Consider the following 27,140-nt stretch of genomic DNA (forward strand, 5'->3'; position numbering starts at 1 on the left):
TGTCAAGTAAATAATGAATTCCAATGGACAGATCATTAAAAAAAAAAAAAAAAACACTTTGATATAATGCCAGCTTAGTTTCAAAGATATTGCTGGAGAGCAGTTGGGAGTAAGATGATTAAAATGCAGCATGGAATACTAACCTGCTATGTAACTAAAATGCACAACAACAGTGAACATTTCAGTTAATTGTGTCTCCTACGGTTTCAACAATGGAACCAAATGATTATCTTGGTCAGACAAAATGGAGTTAGGAACCATTTCTGAAAACAGATGTAGGCTGTTTTGAAATGTCTGTAATAGGGCGTTGACTTTTTTTTATAATTGTTGTATTTTTTGTTTTTTAATGCTAGAGCTCATGAAAAGTGAGGTACAATGGCGGTGGTTACAGTCAAGCATGCCCGATGCTTCATGAAGTCTTAAGAAACAACTTGGTACAGACTGAAATATCACAGTCATCGAAACTCATCTATTCCTCCTGTTTAGAATAACTTTTTAGATAACTGTCTGTTTCAATCCTCATATCGTTGTGAATTCAAACTAGGAAGGATTTAATTATTGTTGCTTAAGAATTTCCTAACTTTCAGTATTAAGCAATTAATGAGAAAACAATTCCTATATGCCAAGATTAGTGTTTTTCAGTGTGAGACGTGCAGCTGAAAGATAATTTTTTGGTTTCTGAATCTGTATTCATGGGTTAGAACAATCATTAAGGAATTGGTTTAAAAGGATGCCTGCTACTTCTTCTGGGCTTCCTGAAGGCTGAAAACCTCATAAAACTGAAAAGATGCCTTTGAAAGATTGGGAATAATAAATCTTTACTAAAACCCCAAACAAGTCCTGTTAAAAAAGAAGAGATGTGTTTATCCATGAAAAGATGTTCTATTTTTCTGGCTGAGAATTGTTCGGTGAATTTCACTGCAAAGTTTAAATGAGGATAGGAAAAGATAATGAAAAAAAAAGTGTTGCAATTTGATTGGTTTGCCAAGAAAGACAAACAGAAGTAGCGTCGAGCTTTAGGACCCAGTGAGAACTATAATCGAGGCTTAGAAACACAGCGTTGAGGAACTAAAGATAAGGTTAATTATTTAAATGAGAAGTTCAGCTTGGATTTAAAATAAAGATCGTTGACAGCGAAAAGCCCGAACTTTCTATTGATATTGTACTTTTTCAACAGAACAGGTTGACTGTACCGACAACATAACGAGGTCTTTAGAATGAAAGAATCACATTTCAAAGATAATTTCTGGGTAAGTGCATGTTGCTATTTTTTCATTAAGAAGAAGATTATTTATATATAAAAAAGTAGTTATGTTATCGTTGACGTTTATTTTAATATATAGATTTTTTAAATTAATGGTTTACTAACTGTATGAAGCACTGACGTTAAGTCGCTGACCCATTGTGACACTTTTTTAAAAAAAAGACTTGAAACAAACAAAACAAAAAGAAAAAAAGAAGCATTTTGAATGCGGACACAGCTAATCTGTACTTTGTTCAATAAAATAACAAATAGTAAACTGAATGTAATTATATTTTGTAGACAAAATAGTTTATTAAAAGTACACACATAGCCTACAATTATCTACTTAAGAAGATTTTTACAAACCCTTTTAATTTTCGCCGAATTTACTCTAGAATAACCCTCTATTTTGGTCTGATTTATAATTTCGCTTAATGTTGAAGTTACAGTAGTAGTATATAGTCAGCACTCACATGTCTGACCCCATACAATTTTGAGTTCAGATTTGACGTGTATGTAGATGAGCACGTTGTAAAGTGCCCCCCATCCCCCTCCCCCATTTCGTACTGAAAGAGTATATATATATATATATATATATATATATATATATATATATATATATATATATATATATATAATGACTTGAAATTTGTTAGCGCACGAGTTGGGGGACACAGATGTACTGTAGTTTGTTTTGTTGGTACAGTACTATATTTTCAACAGAAGTAGTATTTTAACCCTTTATAGGACACACGTAAAATCTGACTTGCTAGAATTTTTCTTTGCTGATTTTATGAAAGACTGATGACAATAAGGTAGATTGCATATCTCATTTTTACATTTTGCTAAAAAATTAAGAAAAAAAAGTAGGTGCCTAATGTGTCCCCTAGCTCAAAAAGGGTTCCGAACCTCAAATTGGAGGTATAGTTTTATATGTATGTAAACTTGCAATAAAACAGAACTTTCAGTGCCAAAATGTTTCATCAAAAAGACTATTTAAACACATATGCATACAATAGTGCATTGCAATACAAACAATATTGAACTTTTATGTACAATAACATTGTACATTAAACCTTGAACCATAAATCTATAGGCTATATATTTTTTTGTTTTGAATAAAATATAAAATAATGTGAATGGAGAATTAACGTTTTTTTTTGGTTTTGTCAAACTTGTACTTTACTTGAACAAAAGTTATTGTATTTCTTGCTCTTATTGTATTACTTGTATTGTAACGCTTGAAATGTTTTTGCTTACGATTGTAAGTCGCCCTGGATAAGGGCGTCTGCTAAGAAATAAATAATAATAATAAATAATAATAATAACATCAATTACCAAAAGTAACACATTCAAATCTCCCAGTTTATAACATGGAACAACTCGCTTGAACATGGAATAAGTCATTACCGATTGAGAGGTTAAAAACATGTATTGAAGGAATATAAAAACGAATGAAAAAATGCGATAACTAATTCAAGACAGTATACTGCTTTCTATAATTTTTAACGTCAGTTGATTTTAAACACATTTCTAAGATTGTGCATTGTTACTTTGTATGATATGAGAGAAAACAGTTTCTTTCTGAGGACAGACAAAGAGCCAACTGACCAGCCAAGCATTTGTTGCACCTCCAGTAGGTTTTCACCTTAGTAGGGCATAACTTGCATATCCTCCTCAGGCTCAAACACTGGGAAATGTTCAAAGCCATCATACCTTGTCTCAGTGGTAGGTCTAGCACACCTAGGGGATCGCTGGCTCCCTACATTCACAGGGTCACATGAGAGTGACAGACGCCCAGGTTTCTTTACTGACTTGTGTAAACTTTCACTAATGCTGAGGTGGAAATCTTTCAGATGGACTGCCTTCTCTAAAAAAATAAAATAAAATAAAAAAAGGGACGGTTAAACAAGTCAATTGTAACATTGAAGAGATGGGCTTTGTATCAGAAAACTGGTGACTGAGTCGGAAATCTCATGTGACGTGTAAGTGTATTAATTTGTATCATATATATATATATATATATATATATATATATAATATATATATATATATAATGGAGATTGATTTTATTCTTAATACAAGGACGGTAAAACACAACTGAGCTGTATCTGAGTGGAGTGCTGACTGTAAAGGACTTTTTCTAACCTGTGCATTCTTTAGCTAGTCAGATCGTGCTGCACGTGCAAAACTTCAGGAGGCACTTTTTACACAGAGCATTGTGGGAGTCTGGAACCAACTCCCCAGTAATGTTGTTGAAGCTGACACCCTGGGATCCTTCAAGAAGCTGCTTGATGAGATTCTGGGATCAATAAACTACTAACAACCAAACGAGCAAGATGGGCCGAATGGCCTCCTCTCGTTTGTAACCATTCTTATGTTCTTATGTCTGGAAATCTAAAAAGAAAGAAAAAAGCTGAGGATTAGTAGCAGCCTTACAGTTTGGTGTCTCCCAGCAAGGAGACTAATTACATACTCGCTCATCTCCCTGGGGGTCATATGCATCGTACACATGGGAGGAGTCGTATGCAAAAAACACTCATTATCATATAATAGACGTATCTCCCCCCAGCTCAACACGACACGACCATCATGACAATAAATAAAGACATAAAGAAGCGTTCTTACCTTTGTATAAGTTAGTGATCCACAGATGTGTCAGCCGCACGAAGAGAAAAAAATGTGCAAGACTAAATGTATTGCATATGATAAATATTTGCATACTATTTTCTTAATAGTGGAAAAATATGATAAATTACATTGACAACGATGTAAAAGACTGGAAAATATGATAAATTAAATTTAAAAAGATGTAAAAGACCAAAAACAGCATAACGTACCAGATTTTAATGGCCGCTTCCCTGCTTTTTTAGCGGAAGTTGTTTAGGCATTGCTTAGGCATGTGTGAGCATGTGCAGTGCGCTGTGTACCACTTTTTACTGCGTACCACTTTTTACTGCGTACCTGAAAATAACAGTACACCGGTACTTGATTAGATGTAGTGGTTTGTAGGGATGGATTATGAGGTGATACTGATATTCCTTTATCCGTATTCTGAATATCTTAATCGTTTGCAGCAAATACAATGAAAATGTATTACATGTAATAAATAACACATTTAAAACTGACTACTACACCGAATAATGCCATCAAAATAATTTCCATAGGGACAGGGACTCACATGTTGACTCTTCATAGCATGAAGAGTGGCACGCTGTCTCCAGTGGTGTAGCTAAGGGGGTGGTTTTAGGGGTTTGAACCTCGACCCCACCCCCCCCGAAATTCATTATTCAATGACGTTGGAGAGAAAATAATGTCAGCCACCTGCGACACTGTAAACCCCCGTCCCCAACCAATGTAAGCTCTGAACTGTGAGCTGTTTGCTTTGCTGCTCCCTAGCACACTTAAAAATAAATAAATAAAAATAAAAATCAGTCAAACACATATCTAGTTGTGATTGGGCAGTCCTGCCATTTTACACCATTTTGACAACAATTTGTCACGTGATCGATTATATGTCTAGCATATTATTCAATGTTAACCACTTTAGAGTTTATATGTTTAAACGTTTAAAATTCCCATCCCTAAACATCACCACATAAACAGGTTTGTTTCAGAATTCGGTGAAATTTAGTCCTGTGTGAACCGTCCATTTCTTTTTTATCCCAGATCATTTTCTCAAAGGTCCTCTGCTTATTTTACAGGACATCGGGACCTTTTGTAAATTTTTTTTTTTTTTTAATTTAGTCGTTGCCAATTATTTTTTATTATTTTCTCCCAATTTGGAATGGCCAATTATTATTTGAAGCTCAGCTCACCGTTACCTGCTCTGACTCGCTGACTCGGGAGGGCGAAGACGAACACACACTGTCCTCCGAAGCGTGTGCCGTCAGCCGACCGCTTTTTTTCACACTGCGGACTCGCCGTGCAGCCACCCAAGAGCTACAGCGTCGGAGGACAACGCAGCTCTCGGGCAGCTTACAGGCAAGCCCACAGGCGCCCGGCCAGACTACAGGGGTCGCTGGTGCGCGGTGAGCTGAGGACACCCTGACCGACCTAACCCTCCCTCCCCCCGGGCGGCGCTCGGCCAATTGAGCGCCGCCCCCTGGAAGCTCCCGTCCTTGGTCGGCAAAGGAATAGCCTGGACTTGAACTCGCATCGTCCAGACTATAAAGCGCATCCTGCACTCTGGTGCAATTGAAGATATGTATGGAAATACAGTACATGTCACTCAAAGGACAAAATGGTTATTGTAGCCTTTGGAAAAGAAGGTACAACGAAATTAGTTATTTAAACCTGGTTCACTGTTTACAAATCATGCACAAACGAGCCATCTCTTCTTTTGGAATTTACCGACTTTCATTGATTAAAACTAATCCACGTCTGGGAGGTTACTAGACGCCCTCTGCTTTTGACCAACTCTGAGGACACCTGATTTTTAGTTCCGTGCGAATCAGGCTTTAAACAGCTGTTGTAAAACTGAGACCTATGAGGTCTCGACAAGTTTGAAATGTAAAACAGGAAGATGGCTTTGGGAATCCAAACTGTTATTTAATTTGTATGTATGATAACTGCATTAGTGGTTCTAAATGTGATTGTAAGATTGCAATTTAGAATTTATAAGTGATTTATTTTTACTTACAGAAACACTTATAAATTATAACCCAGCTGCATAAATCTCCACCCCCCTCCCCCCCAAAACAAAATCCTGGCTACCCCGCTGTCTGTCTCGTCACCACTTCGTCTTTCTATTACCAGCCAGGAATTTACATAAACTTCTGTAGTGGTGGCCCCTTGTACTTTAAAAATATAAGACTGGATAGACAGCTGAGAAGTTTATGTAAATTCCTGGCTGGTAAAAATGTCGCTCAGGCAGCTGAAAGCACGCTCACATTCACTTGTTGATATAGCGATGGTTCTGATCGCTTTCAATAGTGGTTCTAAGGCACTGGGCATATGGGTAGCTTTGCATTCCTTGTATTTACAAAATCCTTTTATACTCTCCACTATGTCGATTTTTAGATTCTGGCAATGATGTCTCACTTCCCTGCTGCTGTACTGAATATCAAGCTCTCCCTCCTTTGGCCAGGATTCAGGATAGAGCATTTTGACTTTGTTGAATGATATTTTTGTCATCACGTTCTTTAGATGGGGCTTCCAGCACCTTGGTACTGACATAGAAGTTATTGTCGCAAGTCTAGATCTGAGGTTCTCTGCCAAACTCCAAAAAAATGACGTGTTAATTTGCACAACTTTACTGTGCTCATGCAACTCAACCCCCTTACAAGCTAACTGGCTGCAGGCTTAATTTTCTTCCTCTGTGTAGGAGCCAGGAGTGTTCACCATTGACTCAAAGACTCGGTCAGTACTTGTATAGTATTTTGTCTGCTTTGGGAAGGGTCGTTTCACGTTGTTGAAAATGGGAAGATCACTTAATTCAACCAAAGCATCCAACGTGACCCTCAAATTGTGAACAAAGGCAAGCGATCTGAGGGCACTGTCTCTCTCTCTCTTTCGAATCTCTGTTTGTGTCAATAGAAGCTTCAGAAAAGTGCTCATGGAGTGCTGTATAATTCTCCCACACTGCTTTGACACTTCGTTCATGAGACGCAACCCAGAGAATTGACAAAATACGTCCAAGGCTAACAAATGCTGTCCAATTTCTCTTGCACATTGAGTCAGTTCTCTTTTGTTTTTTGGAGAGGCATGGTACAGTGAGTATAACCCACTGATTCAGATCTGTGACTTCTTTAATGACGTCTCCGTTGGCCCGCTCTATACGGTGATTTGAGCAGTGCCACACAAACAGATTCTGGTATCGACTTAGAAGCTGAGTTGCAACTCCAGTCCGCTTTCCCAGCATTACTGATGCACCATCACAGGCAGAGGAAATCAGACATTCATGCAAAAATTCATCATTGAAACCATGTCTGTGTAGACACTGTAGCAATGCATCAACACTATAATTGCTGGTAGTTCCCTCAAGCTCAAGCAAGTCAAAGAAAAAAGTCTAAGTGTTTACTTTGACCTATTGCTGACCACAAGCACAATACAAGAACAGATTTACCACTTAAGGTGGTGGATTCATCAATCAATAAACACATTTTTCTTTTGTTTTGCAGAATATCATTCACCGTTTTTTTCTCATTTCTTATGCAATGTGATCAATAAAATAGTAAAGGGGGTGGTACTCAAGCCTTTGCTTGTGATCATTTTATTTATGTGATAATAAAACCGGCCCACATATGTTATTGCACTCCATTCGGATTTTTAAAAAAGTGATGGTAGAGAAGTCTTTTGACGTGCCAGTACTCAAATGTTTGAAATTGAGAAGTGCCGGTATCGCCCCATTTCAAGCACTGGGCGTTTTATAGCAGAAGTTGTTTAGGCATGCGCTGCGTACCACTTTTTAACACACACCAAAATATAACATTTACATCTGTAGTGAAAATAGCTACACTACATAAACTGCATCATGCGATATGCAAGCAATACGTTGCACTTAAAGTTGTGGTCATACTCTAAAAGGCTAAACCCATCAGTTATTTCTGAGAGCACATGTATTTATTTTTGATGGGATGTTTAAACTCTGTTGGTTCCTGCTCTGTAGTGATTTAGTGGGTTAGAGGAAGATATGTTTATTGTGATTTGACTGTAAAATGGTAGTTTGAGGTAAACTGTGTGATGCAGAGATCATTCAAGAATGAATCGATTCATTGAAAATTATGCTTTGCATGCAACTGTTTATTCAAACAAGGTCCAATGAAATTACATTCCTACAAACATATTTATAATGTATAGACATATTACAAAAAAGGGTGTGCCATTTTCAGTGTGTATGCAACATGAAAACTGGATAGTAAACATTTAACAGTGTGTCTTGCAGGGTGGTTCAAATCAGGTCAGTAGATTTTACCATAAAGTTGCCACGTTGGTGACAAAGCATTTACACTCTTGTGGTAAGTGGTACGTGCAGGTGCAGTGTGGTCATCCAACAATGAAGAGACGGACAACAAAGTACAGGTGAAATGAGTTCTGTTTATTTTAATCCAGGGTTCTGATGACCAAACAGAAAACAAATAGGAGGACTGGCAATACACAGCGATGTGTATTGCACAGGGATATGAAGGGTTGCAGTCCCGTGAATAATAACAATGTCCTAACACCAAACACAAACACGGTCACCTCTCCCAGTGAGTGCTGCAGTGCGGGTGGTGAAAGTACAATTACTTTCGTTAACAGTTAGTGTTCTGTTGTCTGGGTTTTGTGCTGGCCGTGGGCAATCGCTCCAGATCGTGTTAGCCGTCAAGTCTAACAAGACAAACAGTAGACTTTAGACAGACAGACAAAACAAACAAAAACACTCACGGTTAGTTTCTCACTCGGGTCCTTTCGGTCAATAGCATAACCATTACAAGGAACAGATCACATCACTATGTCCCTTATTTATAACGTCAACCATGACCCCTTGGTTAACTAGCACACCCGCTCCTCCAATCCGCGGATGCCACGCCGTTAACCTTCCGGGTCAATGGTTTAGTGAACCATAGCTCCGCCCCCTTTCTAGATGGCCGACTTCCGCCGAACCCTGGGAATTAATTGTCAGACCAACTAGTCCAAGGTACTTTGTTCCCTTTACACAGCTCCCTCACAGGTTGGGGGAAGATCTAACACCAAGAATCATTTGATCTCTGTCACAGTATACAACAGAACTTTGGTTCTTTAATAAAGGCTTTCTGCTTAGCTGTCAGAATCTGCACCGTCCTGTTGATCTCACGGACCAATCCTTTCGCGGAACCAGCCCCCTTTTCTTGTTTCCATAGTAACATGCACCAGCCAGTCAAGTTAGGGTAGAACAGCGTGAATTATCATTCTGAATTCAACCTGCGTTGTCTGCAGTTCAGAAGAGAAGGCTATTGCCAACTTAAAGAAAATTAAACTCCTGTGTTGCAGGAGTGCTGCAGTGCTACAGGCCATTGAGTTTCCCTGACTTGCTCAGTTGATCAGCTTAGACGGCATGGGAAATAAAAGAAAAAAATAATTTTCTCAAACTATCTCTTATTTGCCCTAAACAAAATGTCTAAGAAGCTGAAGCAACAGTCAGATCTATTTGACTCCATGAAAACAGGGCACAAGGCGGAGGCTGGGAGTAAACCAGTGACCCTGTGCAGCGTAGTGAGTGTCGAAACCACAAAGCAAAATAGACTTGTTTGCATCCGTGGTTTTAACAGTTTTTTTGTAACTTCATCTCACTGACAGAGGACTGCACAGAATCTGTAACAGCACTGTATCACACAACACTTCCCGTTAGACAGAGAATTCAAACTTGCGTAACTTGAAGGAAATTACAGGGTTGTGAAAACTTGCAAGCACTTGGGTGTTTCATTTTCTTTATTAAAAAAAAAATGTTAAACTTCCTGCTAAATACCAAAACCCCCCACTGAACTTCCTTATTTTGGGACTGGTTTGATAGGCAAATGTTTGGTAGTAGCTCATACAGAAAAAATGCTTTCCTTCCATAAAATTATTTTAAACATCAGCTGTGTGTATGTGCATGTCTAAAACCAATAACATACGGTAATACAAATTATCAGTGTTCTAGAATATCAGTAATTAATGATCCAGTAAATATTTTTTAAAAAGCAGTGTGCCCCAAGATGGGGGATTAAATATTTTACATTTGTGCTAACTTGACATGAGCTCTTTTGGCATATTAGAATCTTCATTTCTAATGTTTGCACTAACAGTTTGTTCCATAATACAATAAAAGAGATTATTGTAGGGAGAACAAAGGTTCACATTCCCATCAGTTTATTGGGTGGGGATTGCTAATGTCATGGTGGGCTTTGAGGTAAGAGAGTTTGGTAACCCCTGCACTAGGTTATGGCCAGTGTGAGCGTGGATGGCATATTTAGAGAGGGTACCACTAGGTTTTATGATTGAGTGGCAAACATTATGTGGTTGGTGATTTGAAAAGTAGTTGCATCTTTGGGAAAACATTTAGTACATTTCAGTAGCTAAGTTAGTACATTTCCTTTAGCTTAATTTAACAATCTGAATAAAGTACAATACTGTACACATTCTACATGTCAACAGTTTTTTTTTGGTGCATGTGGTGGGGTAAACCCCGCCCCTGTGTGTATTTGTGGTATTTTGTTTCACTGTATGGTTTGGTGTGTTAAAAACACAATGTTATTATTGTTTACAGCGTGGATGAGGTTAAAATTTTAAACCCATCCAGATAAAATCAAGAGACTGCGTGGTCAACAGCGAGTGATTATTGACAAACTGGCTGTTGACCACGCGTATGAGAAACCCTGTGCCGAATGTGGCAGAGGGATAAACTAGGTAATTAAGAGCCAGTCGACCCCTCTGCCACAATATAAAAACCCACAGCTTTGGCTGAATGTGGTTGGAGTGTTCAGGTGTGGAGAACGGGAGTTGAGAGAGAGGAGGTAAAAGAAGAAAACGAAAGAAACAATTGCTACCCGTGCTGGTTCAACACCAGCACAGTACTTGTTTTCGTTATTATTAGTTTGTCTATTTGTTTTGGCCACCATGCCTTTTCGTTTCTGTGAAGTGCTTCGTTTTGTTCAACTGTTTTATTTTTTTATTAATAAAACGCACAGCAGCGCTTACCTCGCAGTCCTGTGTGTCAATTCTCTTCCTGGTCTGACGTCACCACAAAGCCAACTGTTCACAGCGCTATATTGTTTTGGTTCTGTGGACCATATTCCTAGATGTTTGAGTACAGCAAAGTGATTTACTAATATACTTAGATTTTTTCTGAGGACATGAGTGTGCTCTATAAGAGCTGCTTTTTAAAAACAAAATGGTTGTGCATTTAATTTCATCCCAAAAGTTAAGGGTTAGAATAAGAACACACCTTCCTTTTCAAAATGTGATTGAGAGAAAGCACACACTGCATGTTTCATTGGGTGTGGGTTGAGTGCTCTAGTGTGGTGGTGAAATGCTGGCCTCCTGTTATTTTTTATTTTTTATTAAATTAATAAAAGTAGAAGGAATAATATTGTTTTATCCCGGCGTTTAGTATTTGGACTTGTAACCTCTTATATAATTCTGAAATGTGCCTTGTCTTTGGTTTCTGGCATTCTGTCAGCGCTCGGCAGCTACGTGTAAGCCTGGGTCTGGTAAGCGTTTGGTTGGACAACTCCTATAGAAACCCAGGTGGTGCAGGACATGTCATTGGTGTTGATGCAGGGCGCTCACCCATTTCTGAAGCACTTCCAGAGTTCAGACAGTTATTTTTGGTACAGCCCTAATGCTGTATACAGTACTGTAGTTACAGGTTTACCGGTAGATCTCAACAAAAAAAAAAAAAGATAAAACAGTATTGCATAATATTAAAGATGGTTGTGTTCTTAATGTGTCTGCATTAGATTCCCATTGCATTGCTACTTGGACCTTTTTTATCATCTTAAAATTAGACACAAATCACCTAAGCTTGTTATAAGTACATTATTGAGCTCATAAAAAAGCTTATTTTCATCCCTGGCCTGCTTTGATATGAATACAACTGATCCCCTTATTCAGAGGTGCAAATTATTTTGAAATGTTTAGCACCAGAGAGCTTATTGGTGCTAAATGATCAAACCCTGTCCTAATCAAGCCCCGACACAACACAAGCCTTCCCTCCAGTGTATGTGGATGAATGTGTGTGGGCCATGTGAGTAGTCCAAACCCAATGAGTAACTATCATCATCTATGGTTGCTAAGGAATACATGTAAAAAAATAAAGAAATAATAAATTAAACATTTCTACTGGTGCCAGAATTTAATGTTGCTGGCGCTATATGAGGTATCCTGGCACTACAATATAGCACCATAGCGACAAATTTGCACGTTAAAATAGTCATACTGTAGGTTATTTGAAGGTATTATTTAGCATACTTCTCTTGTGGTCTTTATTCACATCTATTGGTTTCCTTCCTGTCTACAGTGCTTCATTATAGTGCTTCTGACACTAGTGGTCCCTTTTGGTTTTAGCTAGCAACAAGATAAATAATTTGTTTCAAATGGTACATAGCTTCAGCCACTAAAAGAAAGTCAAGTAGACAAACATTGAAGGCCTTAGAATGCCTAGGGCCATATTTTCAAATGGTTTACTCCAGACTTTAACTCCTAACTCTTTTAAAGAGGTAAAACACCTGTTAATTTTACAAAACCTGACCCAAACAACTACGTTATGTATTTCAAGCACTCTCAGTGGCAGGGTTTCCATGCAGTTTAGAAACCCCAAATTCTCGATTGTCGTTAGCAGCACATACCACACACACATTCCTCACATTATAGGAAGTGCACGTCCAAAACATAATACGACTTAAAAGAGGGTAAATTGCTTTTTCACATTAAAAAGTAGCGCAAATTGACCAAAAACTTTTTTGTGTGTGTGTGTGTGTGTGTGTGTGTGTGTGTGTGTGGAAACATGTCCAGCTTCTGCTATGAACCCTTTAGGTAATGTGCTTGTTAGATTTCCAGGTCAAAAATCTAAGGTAGTCCTACTAGCAAAATATCATAAGAAAAAGGTGAGACTTAGTTTTATTTTTCCATGGAAACCCCACCAATGTGTTTTGTTTTTCATTTTGTAACTTTTTAACATGATTTTTTTTCTTTAAAAAAATAGTTAATTTAATTTCATGTAATGAATGGAGGAAATGCTTTGAAAATACTGCCCCTAGTTTCTTATAGTTCTACCTGTAATGTACATTGTGTTTAATAAAGGTTCTTAGCTGCTAAGCGTGCTTTTTATATTGGTCAAATGCAAAAGTAACACTGAGGCAGATGGCAATGGTTTTTATGTTCAGTTACTTTTTTGTATCAAGTAAAAACCTTAGGAGGAGGTGTGTGGTCCAGTGGTTAAAGAAAAGGAGCTGTACAGATTTATATTTTTACATAATGTAATGTGTAGCCTACCTAAAACACATTAGCTTTATTTCAGCGCAATGATTTACATTTAAAATACATTGTGCACTATAAATGTATGTGTGTGCGATTTTATTGTATTGTTTTTAAACCCGACACCTCTTTGTCGGACAAACATGTCTGAAAGCTTTTTGGGGGTGAAGGTGGGGGCGCCACTATAGAATCTGATGGCATATATAACAGTATTAAAATAGGTAAAATGAAGACAGAACAGAATGCTTTGTACAGATGACATTTACATTTAACAAAAACAATGTCATTGTAACAGGGGGAGACCTGTGCTGACTCTTCTGGCGTGTTCATAGTGCTGCAGGGAGAGGGCAGCAGCTCGTCAATATCCGCCTGTCAGTCATGGCAGTGACACGGAGAGGTAGGAGAGTGGGTGTGCGGACTTTCCTTCTCTCTGAGTGGCTGGGAGGCGGGTCTTGGGAGAATTGCTGACCCTATAAGTTTCATTCTGCCCACGGAGATGTAACCGGCATGCGGAAGCGCTGGAGGACAATTAGCCGGGAGGAAAAATCCCAGCAAGACAAAGAAATAATAAAAGAAAGAAATCAAAGAACTAGCGGTAGCGGGGAGAACTCTTGGGCAGGCCCCGATAAAGTGTATAGCAGGCTGAGGGAGCTGCTAGAGTAGGACGGAGACCCGGACCGTGCGGGTAGCGACGGTCGGGGTGAAGCTGCCGAGCGCAGCACTCTTTATTTTGTAGTTTTGTTTACTGTGTTTTGTTTTCCCTGTTCCTTTCGCCTTTTGATTAGTGTTTTGTTTTGTTTTAACCTCTGTACCCTGTACCGCTCTGGTATAGTTGTGGCTCTGTCGCTACCATAGCTGGTACGGCAAGCCACAGACAACAGCGCCCTCTGCGGGCTGAACCAAAAATCAGTTTCTAATAAAACTGGGCACCTGTGCGGTGTTTTCAGACTCATCTCTCTGTGTCCTGTGTCAGTGAATTACCCACCACCCTTCCACACGTGGTGTCAGAAGTGGGATTCACTGGCACTGCCCCCTTCAAGCAGTGCGCACCAGCATGGATGCTTCCCAGTTTGCGGAGATGATGAATCTCCTGCGCCAGACCCTGACGGCAGCGGTGCAAGGGGCGGCTAGACCGGCGGGACCTGACCCCCGGTTGATGAGACCCACCAAGATGACGGCAGAGGATCGACCCGAAGCCTACCTGGCGGTGTTCGAGGCGCTGGCGACCTCTGCCGGGTGGGATCAGGCCCAATGGGCCAGTTACCTCTTGCCCCAGTTAACGGGGGAGGCGCAGGCAGCAGCGAGGACGCTGTCTCCCGACCGGATGATGGACTACCCCACACTAAAAGCTACCATCCTGAATCGCGTGGGGGCCACACCGGAGGGCTATCGGAGGAGGTTTCGGGAGGAGCGCTTCCCACCCGAGGAGCACCCTAGAACCATCGCTCATCGCTTAAATGAGTATGCCATGGGATGGTTGAGGCCAGATGCGACCACGAAAGCCAGGCTGGTGGAGGTGATTGTGGTGGAGCGCTTTCTGGAGTGTCTAGCTCCGGAACCACGGCTGTGGGTACAGCGGCAGGCACCCGCCACCCTGGATCAGGCAGTCGCACTGGCAGAGCAGTACCGGGCAGCCGAACCAACGCCAGCCAGGCTGCCGGGGAGAAACACTGCGGCATCATCTGCCCCACCGGCCCCGGATAGGGCGAAGGGACTGGGGGGAAGGGGTGTACAAGGTTTTGGACGGGGGGGGCTGTGCGAGCTCCCGGCCCGGGGACCGGGGCAGCGTGGGGTTCCCCGCGGGCTGCTGCGGGGTCAGACCGGGGTCTCGCACGGTTTCCTTACCGTCGAGCCCCTTTGATGGCTCCGGTGTTTCCACCTCTTGCCGAGGCTCCAGGGCGAGAAACTAGCCCACTGCGGTGTTGGACGTGCCGGGAGGTGGGACACCTCGCGCGGGATTGCCCCGTGATGGAGTGTGACCTCAGCCGACCAGGTAAGCCTGTTCAATTACCTCAGTCACTTCAGTTTTGTTATTCCTGTGACAGTGGATGGTACAAAAACCCAGGCGCTCCTGGATGCAGGGTGTGGTCCCTAATACAGGATAGCCTAATCTCACTGGGGCATAAACGGTTATTGGGACAGGTGCATATTAAATGTATTCATGGGGATGTACGCTCCTACCCTAAGATAAGTGTGAATATAACGATTGGCCAGCAGGGGACGCAGGTGCATGTAGGGTTATGTCCTCGCTTGCCAGTACCAGTAGTTCTGGGGCGGGACTGTGGGCAGTTTAAGGATTGGTTAGCTGCTCTGACAGCCCCGCCCACCCTATTGGCCAAGAAGGAGGAAGTAATTGGAGAGATCTTCCCCTTCTGTGACCCGAATTGGTTTTGCCATAGATTTAGACCCCGAAAAACTAAACGGGAACGTCGGGCCGCTAAGAATGAGGGCTGGCGATGGAAGGAGTCCGAGAGGTTTCAGGTGGGGGCGGTTGGTGAAGAGTCGGGGGGGGAGGCTGCGGAGCCGGCACGGGGGTCTGGCTCGGCTGCCTCCGCTCCGGGCCGACCAGACCCAGAGCTGGAAGCCATGGGAGCTGATTTTTTAGCTCGTTCCCGTGACTTCCGACTCGAGCAAGGGCGTGACGACGTGCTGGGCAGGCTCTTTGACCAAGCAGCGGTGGTTAATGGTCGGGTGGTCGAGCCCAGACGCGCCGCCATGTACCCTCACTTTGAAATTAATCGAGACCTGCTGTATCGTGTTGATAAATTACCCCAGACGGGGGAGGTGCGTCATCAGTTGCTCATTCCTCAACCCTTTAAGGAGGATTTGTTGCAGCTTGCTCACGCTATTCCCCTGTCTGGTCACTTAGGTAGGGACAAAACCAAAGCGAGGCTTGTGACACGGTTCTATTGGCTGGGGCTGGATGGTGACGTCAGACGGTTTTGTGAACGGTGTGGGGAGTGTCAGAAAGCTAGCCCTAGAGCCGTCCCACGAGCACCACTGGTGCCGTTGCCCCTAGTGGAAGCTCCGTTTGAGCGTATTGGGATGGACATAGTCGGGCCATTGGAAAGGAGTGCGGCGGGATACACACACCTATTGGTCATTTTGGATTACGCGACGCGTTATCCAGAGGCCATTCCCCTCCGATCTATGTCCGCTAAGTCTGTTGCCAACGAGCTCGTGAAGGTTTTCTCCCGGGTGGGGATCCCCAGGGAGATACTGACCGACCAAGGCACCAACTTTATGTCCCGGCTAATCCGCGGAACATGTAAGCTTTTGGGGATTAAGACCATTAGGACCTCGGTGTTTCATCCTCAGACCGATGGTCTTGTGGAGCGCTTTGATAAGACCCTTAAGAGCATGTTGCGCAGATTTATTAGCAGTGATGTGCGTTACTGGGACCAGCTGATTCCTCCCCTTCTCTTTGCGATCAGAGAGGTACCCCAGGCTTCCACGGGATTTTCGCCATTCGAGCTGCTGTATGGGCGAAGACCCCGGGTGTGCTCGATCTGGTCAGAGAGATGTGGGAGGAACAGCAGGATAATTCGACTAATGCAGTCCGGTATGTGTTGGACCTGCGCAAACGTCTGGAATCTGTTGGGAAATGGGCGCAGGATAATTTGCAGCAGGCACAACACAGACAGGAGACCCAATACAATAGAGGAGCCCGGTTGCGCACATTTCAGCCGGGGGATAAAGTGCTTCTATTATTACCCAGTTCTGAGTCAAAACTCCTGGCTAAGTGGCAAGGACCCTTTGAGGTTACACGCCGGGTTGGGGCGGTGGATTATGAGATCTGCCAGCCGGAGCGACGGAGAGAGAAACACATTTATCATGTTAACCTCCTGAAGCCCTGGCTGCAACCGGAGGCATTGGTAGTGGCGCAGGCAGATGACGTCACCGACCTGGGACCTGATCTTTCTGTGTTGGCGAAAACAGGGTCGGTACAGATTGCAGAGAATCTGACACCTACACAGAAATGTCAGGCTCGGGCGCTGGTGACGGAATTTCCTGATGTGTTTTCTCCCGTCCCGGGGCAGACTCGGGTAGCCCATCATCACATTGAAGTTGAGCCGGAGGCGCTAGTTCGCCAGAGGCCATACCGTGTACCTGAACGTAAAAGACAGGTAATAAAAACAGAGATTGATGAAATGCTGAGACTGGGGGTAATAGAAGAGTCCCAAAGTGACTGGAATAGTCCAATTGTTTTAGTGGATAAGCAGGACGGGTCAACTCGATTTTGCATTGACTTCAGGCGAGTTAATGAAAAATCGAAGTTTGACGCTTATCCCATGCCCCGGGTAGATGAATTGCTGGAGCGTCTAGGCACGGCTCATTTTATGACGACACTGGATTTAACGAAGGGGTACTGGCAGATACCCCTGACCCCGGAATCCAGAGAGAGGACGGCGTTTTCGACTCCCTTCGGATTATACCAATTTAGGACCATGCCCTTTGGGTTGCACGGAGCACCAGCCACTTTCCAGCGGATGATGGATCGCATTTTGCGGCCCCATCAGCAGTACGCCGCTGCTTACATAGATGACGTGGTTATCCACAGTGAGGATTGGCCGAGTCATCTGTGTAAGGTAGCGGCAGTATTGCAATCCTTGCGGGAGGCTGGGCTCACTGCTAACCCAAAGAAATGTGCCATTGGGAAGAGTGAGTCGGAGTATTTGGGGTATCGAGTAGGGGGTGGCCAGATCAGACCGCTGATTGCTAAGGTGAAAGCCTTGGCTGACTGGCCGGTCCCTACAACCAAGTCGAGTCACTCCGATACTACCTCCTGGGGCGACACTTCACCCTGGTTACAGATCATGCCCCCTTGGCATGGCTTCACCGGATGAAGGATAACAACGCCAGAATCACGCGGTGGTACTTGGCCCTGCAGCCCTATGCCTTCAGGGTTGTCCACCGAGCAGGGAAGCTGCATCAAAACGCAGATTTTTTCTCTCGGGGAGGCATGGGGATGTAGGATTTTCGAATGGACCGGTGGTGCCATTCTAAGGGGGAGGATATGTAACAGGGGGAGACCTGTGCTGACTCTTCTGGCGTGTTCATAGTGCTGCAGGGAGAGGGCAGCAGCTCGTCAATATCCGCCTGTCAGTCATGGCAGTGACACGGAGAGGTGGGAGAGTGGGTGTGCGGACTTTCCTTCTCTCTGAGTGGCTGGGAGGCGGGTCTTGGGAGAATTGCTGACCCTATAAGTTTCATTCTGCTGTTCCCTCAGGTCTGCCCACGGAGATGTAACCGGCGTGCGGAAGCGCTGGAGGACAATTAGCCGGGAGGAAAAATCCCAGCAAGACAAAGAAATAATAAAAGAAAGAAATCAAAGAACTAGCGGTAGCGGGGAGAACTCTTGGGCAGGCCCCGATAAAGTGTATAGCAGGCTGAGGGAGCCGCTAGAGTAGGACGGAGACCCGGACCGTGCGGGTAGCGACGGTCGGGGTGAAGCTGCCGAGCGCAGCACTCTTTATTTTGTAGTTTTGTTTACTGTGTTTTGTTTTCCCTGTTCCTTTCGCCTTTTGATTAGTGTTTTGTTTTGTTTTAACCTCTGTACCCTGTACCGCTCTGGTATAGTTGTGGCTCTGTCGCTACCATAGCTGGTACGGCAAGCCACAGACAACAGCGCCCTCTGCGGGCTGAACCAAAAATCAGTTTCTAATAAAACTGGGCACCTGTGCGGTGTTTTCAGACTCATCTCTCTGTGTCCTGTGTCAGTGAATTACCCACCACCCTTCCACAGTCATCTTGCACCCTAGCATGTATAGACATTATCCTTGAGGCACCCTCTGCTGAAGCAAACCACAACTCAACTCCCGCTATTTATTTGAACAATGTCGCACGACTCTCGCAATGCTAGAGATCTTGCTAAAACACAACAAATATTTAATTTAGTATATTGCGGCTCTTTTCATTAACATATTTTCTCTCAGTACATACAACAAAATGTATACTTGCCGAATTGTTGCAATGAACATGCAAACTGCGGTATGTTTGCGCTGCGACTGGCCCATCTTAGTACATTTGCCCTTGAGTCTTTTATCTTCAGTAATTAAGAAGATCAGTCTTAGTTTCTGGATGTGAAAACCTTTTGTGGGCCCACAAACATTGCAGAGTGTATCAGATTATTTAGCAGATTTAGAAAATTCTAGTGGCTAAAAGGGTGAGTGATAATCAGGGTCTGTGGAACCAGCCATAGAAGTAAAGGGGTGATCAAGAAACCCCTTCCATAACACTGTCAATGTGCAGTCACCATGGGCAGCCAAGACAGCACTGATCCCTACTTGTCAGCAGGGCTGCATAATAATTGCACACATGCACACAATGAGCGGCGAAGGATTTGGTCAGGACCCGAAGATATTTTTCTATTTGTATCATTTGTTTGGGAGCAGACCGGAACATTCTCATGTCAGCATCAGCATCAGCTGCCACCAGAAACCCCCTACTGTGATAATCTCTTATCAGATTCAAAGTGAAGAACCAGTATTAAATCTAGTCTTTTGTTAATTACAGATGTAGGGTTCGACATTAACCATTGCCTGACGGCCCGGGGCCGGTAGAGATCGCAGTTTGGCCGGTAGTTATGAAGCACCAAAGCCCGACTGGGACGGTTACATTTAACTAGTATAATATATATATATAGTGCACATGGCTTCCGTTTCATGAATCCAGGAAAATGGGCCAGAGTGCCAAAAAGCTGAAAATTAATTTCCAAACTATTTCTTAAAAACACAACTACGAACTAATCCTAACTTTCCCGCCACACGTCATATTTGTTGTACAGTCAGAATCTGAGACTGTGTACCGAAGTGCTGTGTTGGTGGTACTCGTTCCCGCGAAATCGTTTTTTCTACGACTAAGCAACCAATAAGCCAAAAGGAAAGCGCTGAAATCAATAAATCATCCAGTAATTATGGAAAAAAAATGAAGATGAACATTTAGAGTGGATGCTTCATCTGGCTTCATTATGACAGTGAAAAAAAAGTAACGTTCTGCCTTGTTTGGTGTCAGTTTCCCAAACTTGCAGATAAAACAGCAGCTTTATTTGTTGTGAATTCAACATTTGGTTTACATCATATCCAGTCTCACAGTAAGATGTCCCGAAGGATACCCAGATACACGATCAAATGCCATTCACAATCTTTCCAGGACTCATTGGTATCACTCAGCAAGATTAGCGCTGATCTGGGAGAGGCTACACAAGCAACAACGCTCCGAGAAAGATTGTTATTATTTTGTATTATGAATATTCTTTTACTAGTGTTCATTATTAGGATTAGGGATGGGAATTTCGAATAGTTTCCTATTTTAATACACAAGGTGCAACATTTCTGTGTATTCGATTACCCGAACTCTGGTCCCTTACGCTCCCAAGAGTAAAACGCAAATGCGTGTGTACAAGCAGACTGCATACTGTAAGCCGGTAAAGTTTAGCCGGGTTCACAAAGTGTACAAACAATGTCAAAGACGAAATTTCTTCGTTCAATACCCTACTTCCTTAGGCACAAGTTTTTCCTTTTGTTTACTGAATTAAAATACAGAACTCAATGAGCAGCAACGTCACAGCGCATATCTCTTCCAATTAAAGCAACAGTAGCATAATATTGCGCAAACCACCAAATAATAATTTTTGCTGTAGTGTATTCAGAATAAAATAAAACCTATCATATAGCAACCTAAATATTCTACATCTGTTTAGTTCTAACAAATAATATTTATAAAATCCTAAGTGTAAATATTGTAATCTGGCCAAAACAATAGAAAATACATTCCAACATTACAATAGTTTAACATTACTAATTACAACTAGCCATCAACTACTGACATCAGATGAATCTAAGTCAAGTTACTGTGTTTATTCAATAACCTGTAAATAATTCAAAATAAGGACACCTGGTTGTACTTTTAATGGTCAGTTCAAATGCTGATGTTACTCCATCCATTCACAGATAGTCAACAGTAGATGTTTTACATTGAACTGCAGTCCAGAAAATAACTCCTTCCAAACTCCAAGTATCTTGCCTTTTCTTAATAGTCACTGGGTTCTGCTTAACATTTACTATGTCTTTATATTCATCATAACATTAAATTACCTTTCTAATTTCAATGTTACCCAAGTTTGGATTACTTCTTTTAGCACTTGCTAGATACATTATTTTATTTCAGTTCACACATTGAAAGTTCGCCGGTGCCATGCTCCCAGAAGCTGTTTCACGACTGGCTAGCAACAGCTGTAGAAGCTGCTGTATACAGTCATTACAGAGGAACTCATGCAGGGATCTGTTAACATTAGCTAAAAACAAGGCAATAAAATTGGCAACATTTTCAAACAGAATACGATTACTGTAGAATGAGTATCATTTGCACACATACATTTTCTTAATCTTAATAGTATTTTCATTTTCTGACAAGCACACAAATGTGTGCATATTAAATGGCTGAAGTAACATATATTGAAAGGCTTCGTTTAGCCACTTTCTTTTGAGACGTGGGCTCTCTTTGGTTACCATACACAGTTAGAAACATACTGAAAATAAAAACCATCTTGAAAAAAATATATAAATATATTGGGCCAGATAAAATTACATCCGGGCCAGCAAAAACACTAGCTCAGTGGCCCAAGGGGCCAGTAGTTAAAAATGTAAATGTAGAGCCCTGAAATGTATAATTATCTGTACAGAATGTTGTATATAAAAAATAAAAAAGCATCTTCGTAGCCTCGATGGTGAAAGAGTGTCCTGGATCTGTGCTTTCTGTTGGGTTTATACAGTCTTCTGTAATGTCTGTAATTCAGGCAATCTGTTACAATTCTAGCAACTTCCTATATTACTAGTGAATAATAACTTATGACATGAAGCTGCAATGATGGTTTTATTTAGAACTTTGCCTTTTGCAGATGTGAACTGTGCTGGTGTGCAGTGCTAGCTACTGTGAAAACCTTTGTATATGTCTATTTTCTAGGTATTTTTAGGGGGTCCTAAAAAGGGGAGAGCGACTTATACACCGATGTGACCTATAGGCTTATTGCTGTACATCACATTCACCACAGTCCATCCCTGCAGGACATGTCATTTCCAGCTATTACAAAGAAGCTGAGTAACAGGGAGGGAGAAGGGTTCAAACAGGTTAAAGCTTGAGTGTGTATGTGTGAGTGGGTGTCTTGTTTAGGCAGCATCAATGAGTCAGGTACCATGTTTTGAGCCAAATTACAAACAAGTAGCCTAGACTGTGGTTATGCATTAATCAGACTTGTTATTGCATTGAAAGTAAAGGGTTTAATGTATTACTCCACATAATTAATACTGTAAGAAAAACTTGGGAATCACTATGGAGTCAGAACTGTGTTTGGATACCCACATTAGCTCTGTTGCGAAGGCCTCATTTATCATTTGAGGAACATTGCTAAACTGAGACCCACTCTATCTGATAAAGATGCTGAGATGTTGGTTCATGCTTTTGTTATTTCACTGTAAGATTATTGTAGTGCTTTGTTTGCCAGCCTTCCAGATTTCTAAATGACGTCAGTTCCAACTGTTTCAAACTGCTGCAGTGCTTACTCATAAACGTCAATAACACGTTACTAAGGGACTAAAATCGCTGCACTGGCTTCCTGTTAAATTCAGGATTGATTTTAAAATTCTGCTTACTACTTATAAGTTATGTTCACTCTAATTATTTTTTTTGTACTGAGAGGACTACAAACTTCTCTGAGCATTACTTTTCTGTCAATGGGCAGCTTAGTTGAATACTAAATATACTAAATACTAACGTCGTAGTTAATATAAACTGCCCTACTAAACAATGATCACCAGCAAACCGCAGTAAAGTTAGCTTGACGTTTGATATTCGTTTGATATTCGACTCACGCTAACCCGACATGAATGAAAATGGCTGGATCTTCCCAACCACAGAAGCTAGAGTGCTCAAACCAACTTTAATTTAAAGGAGACCAGTTGTGAATTGTTTCACAGTCTCTGTTTTACATGTGAATCCTAAGAATAATTTGTGGAAAATAATAACATACCGCATATACGCACACTTAGCCTCAGCCACGCGTAAAAGGGCTTTACCTCCCTAACCACAGCAGCTACAGTGTTCAAACCAACTTTAATGTAAAGAATACCAATTGTGAATTGTTTCATAGTCCCTGTTTTACATGTGAAGCCTAAGAATAATTTGTGAAAAACAAAACATATCGCATATGCGCACACACTTAGCCTGACATGAGTAAAATAGCTTGATATCCCCAACCATTTGTTTTTTTCACAAATTATTATTAGGATTCACATGTAAAACAGAAGCTGTGAAACAATTCACAGCTGGCCTTCTTTAAATTAAAGTTGTTTTGAAAATGCTAGCTGCTGTGGTTGGGGATATCAAGCACTTTTAATTGACACTGGGACGGTGGTGTGTATATGCGATATGTTATTGTATTTCACAAATTATTCTTAGGCTTGACAGGAAAAACAGAGAATGAAACAATTCACATTTGGTATTCTTTACATTAAAGTTGGTTTGAACACTGTAGCTGCTGTGGTTAGGGAGGTAAAGCCCTTTTACGCGTGGCTGAGGCTAAGTGTGCGTATATGCGGTATGTTATTATTTTCCACAGATTATTCTTAGGATTCACATGTAAAACAGAGACTGTGAAACAATTCACAACTGGTTTCCTTTAAATTAAAGTTGGTTTGAGCACTCTAGCTTCTGTGGTTGGGAAGATCCAGCCATTTTCATTCATGTCGGGTCATTGTGAGTCGAATATCAAACGAATATCTAACGTCAAGCTAACTTTAGCGCGGTGACCAGCAAACGTGATTGTCAGTAAATGCAACACAGGCAACAAATAAAATTGAAAATATCAGCAAGAACAAGGCACTATAAATGTTCAAGATTTTAAATAGACTAAGGTTTTAACATCGTCCGACCACACTTTCCATCCTTTCAGCGCCTTCCTCTTAATTACCAAACCAAAGAAATAACATACCGCACTCACACGCAGTATTATCTACGATCAAAGAGAAACGCAGGAAGCACATTTTTCTGCATTTGTATTATTTTTTATTTTAAAAGGTGCTGTAAAGATGTTGCCATCTCTTCGAGTTTTAAGATAGTGAGGTCACTTGTGGCCTGATGTTTTTGATGAGCGACACCCACCAGATTGCAGCGTGGCCGAGCACGCACGCAGCTTAGAGGGAACATTGCTTATAAGGCCCTTCATGGTTTTTTGGGCCTTACAGGAACTGTTGGTATCTTATGCTCCTAGTCGCACCTTGAGATCAGTACCACTTTTGGTAGTTCCAAAAAGTCACCTAAAATCACAAGGGGCAAGGGTTGTTCTGCTCTCTGCCTTTGGAGCTATGTAGCAAGTCATGTCAGGAATAATGGCATTGTAGGTTCAATTTCCTGCTGTTGAACCGTACAGTGCTGAACAATCAGGAGTCGTTTGGCAAGCACAAGGCATCATTTTGGGTCAACTGCCAGCATGTGAAGTGACCACTTACACGCTACAAATTCAACCACATAAATGTATACGGTTTGACCTAAGTAACGCAACAAATAAAAAGATTAGGAACTCCCAGGGTGAAGTTTCCTGTCCTCCCCTTTCTATAAACCTTGTGCTGAACCATCTGTCAGGACTGCCTCCTAATACTCTTTTGTTGCCATGGTGCTCGAGTCATCTAGTAATGAAAGTGGGAGCAACTTCTAATTCATATGTTTCAGATATGCAACACTTCCGGTCTTTTAGATCATTTCTATTTTATACAAGATAACATATAAATGTTTTTAAATTCACTGTTTAGGACTCAAGAAACAGGAAGCTTAAGGGTCCGCCCAATGTTAAAAATCACGCCAGCGACCTGGCCCTTTAAATACTGCACTGTAAGAGACAGCCCTGCTTGTACGGCATGCTTCGAAAAGGAGATTCTGGGCTTAAATGTCTTACTCATGTATTTCCAGGATTGTAGCCTGGCATTAGAGAGCCGTGAATGTAAGTGTTTTGTAATGTTAATGCTGAGCTCTATGACAGATATACCTCGGTGCAGTAAACAAACATTTTCAGACAAACTCTTTACAAAATAAGAGAAATGGTGACATCAAAGGCACAAGGACCTATTTTCCAATAAATATGTATGTTTGTTTTTTGTCTTAACAGTTTGTGGATCGGTTGCAAGTCAGCTGTTAGGGCTAGGTTGCCATGGTTGTCAAGTAGTTACAGTGAATAGCTCCATCTTGATCAGGGTCCCACACGAATAATTTGAATGTGTTTTTTTTTCTTTTTTCTTGTGCTCATTTTTAAATTTTTGTTTGGGTGCTTTTGGTCCCGTTTGTATATATGGCCATAATTTCTTTATTTATTCCCATGTTCCCTAGATGTTAAAGTTTTATTGTAAAATACATTTTATAAATGGGTTTTTCTAAAAAGCGTCTCTCTTTTTCTGTGTTTTTTGTTATCTGTACTAAACAGGGTGAGTCTCAGACTATTTCACTTTTTTTTATGGAAGCCTAGTGTGTGCACATTCATTTAATGTATGACATGTACCTGTAACCTTCATAGTTCTAGGAGCAAATCTAACAACGGAAATGGTTTGGACCCTAAAGAGTTTAAACCAACATCAAACCAAGTTTGAAGTGAATTGGTTTTGGTGTTCTAATCGTGGGAGCGCAACCCTCAGTGTATTCAGCTACTTTTAGAGCTATGTCACACTTTAAAATAGGCACATGTTCATCATGATGAAGAGGCTTTCTGTGGAGTGTATCTTTTGGAATTGATTGTTTGATTGTTGTCATGCTTTCACTCAATAGCCTTAATGTAAAGGGACAAGTGAGCATTGTTACCCGATGGTGTGAGGCTACTACATTTCCTGTTTTTGTTATGTACACAGAAACAATTAAATAGGAACTATTTAAGCTGTTTGAATACATCGTCCCTTACCTGCTAATAGGGCAAAGCTGTTAAATGCTACTTTCGGAAAACTGCAAAAAAAAAAAAAAAAAATGTAAACTTAAGTAAGAAATCAGTGACCAATTACATTTGTATACATTCTACAGGGCATTATGGTGCAATGCAAGGAAGAAGACATTTTTTTACAACCCTGTGTTTTTTTTGTTTTAAATTTCAGTTTTGCCCTTTTTGCATTTGTGGTCAGTTTTATTTTGTCTTGCTTTTACTTGAAGTTAATGATCACAGTAGAGTTTCCTGGTCTATGCAACTAAAAACAACAAATACTGTATTTCAAAGTGCATATAACAAGTAACTGAATGCTCCTGATAGAGGCTGCCTTGCTGGTCAAAGGATTTTGTAAACAAGAAGTACCACTTTTGCCTTTTTTGCTTTACAAGTGTACTGTTTCAACCACATGTTAATACAAGAAAGGAAAAAGTGGCTGTGTGTTAATTAAACAAATCTACAGGAAACTGTTGAGTCGTCAACAAAACCATAGTCAGAACAATTCAACAGAAAAGCAAATACCATTTTATAATACAATAATTAATTAATAATTGTAGTATTGCACATTTCAGACGTAACACAGAGAAAAGGGCTTGCGATTTCAGTTAGATTTTCATGTTGTTTGCTAAAAGTAGTACAATTAGACATTTACATATTAATGTGACAAGGCTATTTTTTACCTGTTTTTTATTTGTGTAATTGTTTTACAGAATACAGAAATCACCAGCACAGCTGGCTATGACTGTTTAATTCAGCATCTGAATGATGGGAAGAAGACATGCAAAGAAATAGAAGACTTTATTAAAGCAAGGTAAGGCAAGAGTGGTTTGATAAGCCATATACCATACGACAGTATCAGATCGATCTGACCACTTTGTGTTTTGGTTATACAGTTGTGTGCCATTTTATCAGTAAAGTGGAGGGTTCTTTTTGCACACGCAACAGCCAGTGCAGATTAATGCACAGATAGTGCCAGACTCCTTTATGTTGCTAGACCATTTCTGTTTGCAGACAGACACATTTTCATGG

The 27,140-nt window shown here is 41.3% G+C and overlaps 1 protein-coding gene across 2 annotated transcripts in view; it reads left to right on the top strand.

The window, feature by feature from the left end:
• Positions 1-807: 807 nt before the first annotated feature.
• LOC117408864 (proline-serine-threonine phosphatase-interacting protein 2-like) overlaps positions 808-27,140 on the top strand; it is a 46,905-nt gene continuing 20,572 nt past the window's right edge. The window contains exons 1-3 of one of the 2 annotated variants that reach the window (XM_034014239.3): positions 1,019-1,079; positions 1,178-1,250; positions 26,822-26,922. In XM_034014239.3, coding sequence (XP_033870130.3) covers positions 1,218-1,250; positions 26,822-26,922 — 134 coding nt within the window. In that variant the 5' untranslated portion in view covers positions 1,019-1,079; positions 1,178-1,217. Of the gene's footprint in view, positions 1,251-26,821; positions 26,923-27,140 lie in introns of both variants that reach the window. The other variant, XM_034014238.3, reaches the window with a different exon arrangement.

The sequence above is a fragment of the Acipenser ruthenus genome, chromosome 2, assembly GCF_902713425.1.
Source record: "Acipenser ruthenus chromosome 2, fAciRut3.2 maternal haplotype, whole genome shotgun sequence".
In the NCBI taxonomy this organism is placed as follows: domain Eukaryota; kingdom Metazoa; phylum Chordata; class Actinopteri; order Acipenseriformes; family Acipenseridae; genus Acipenser; species Acipenser ruthenus.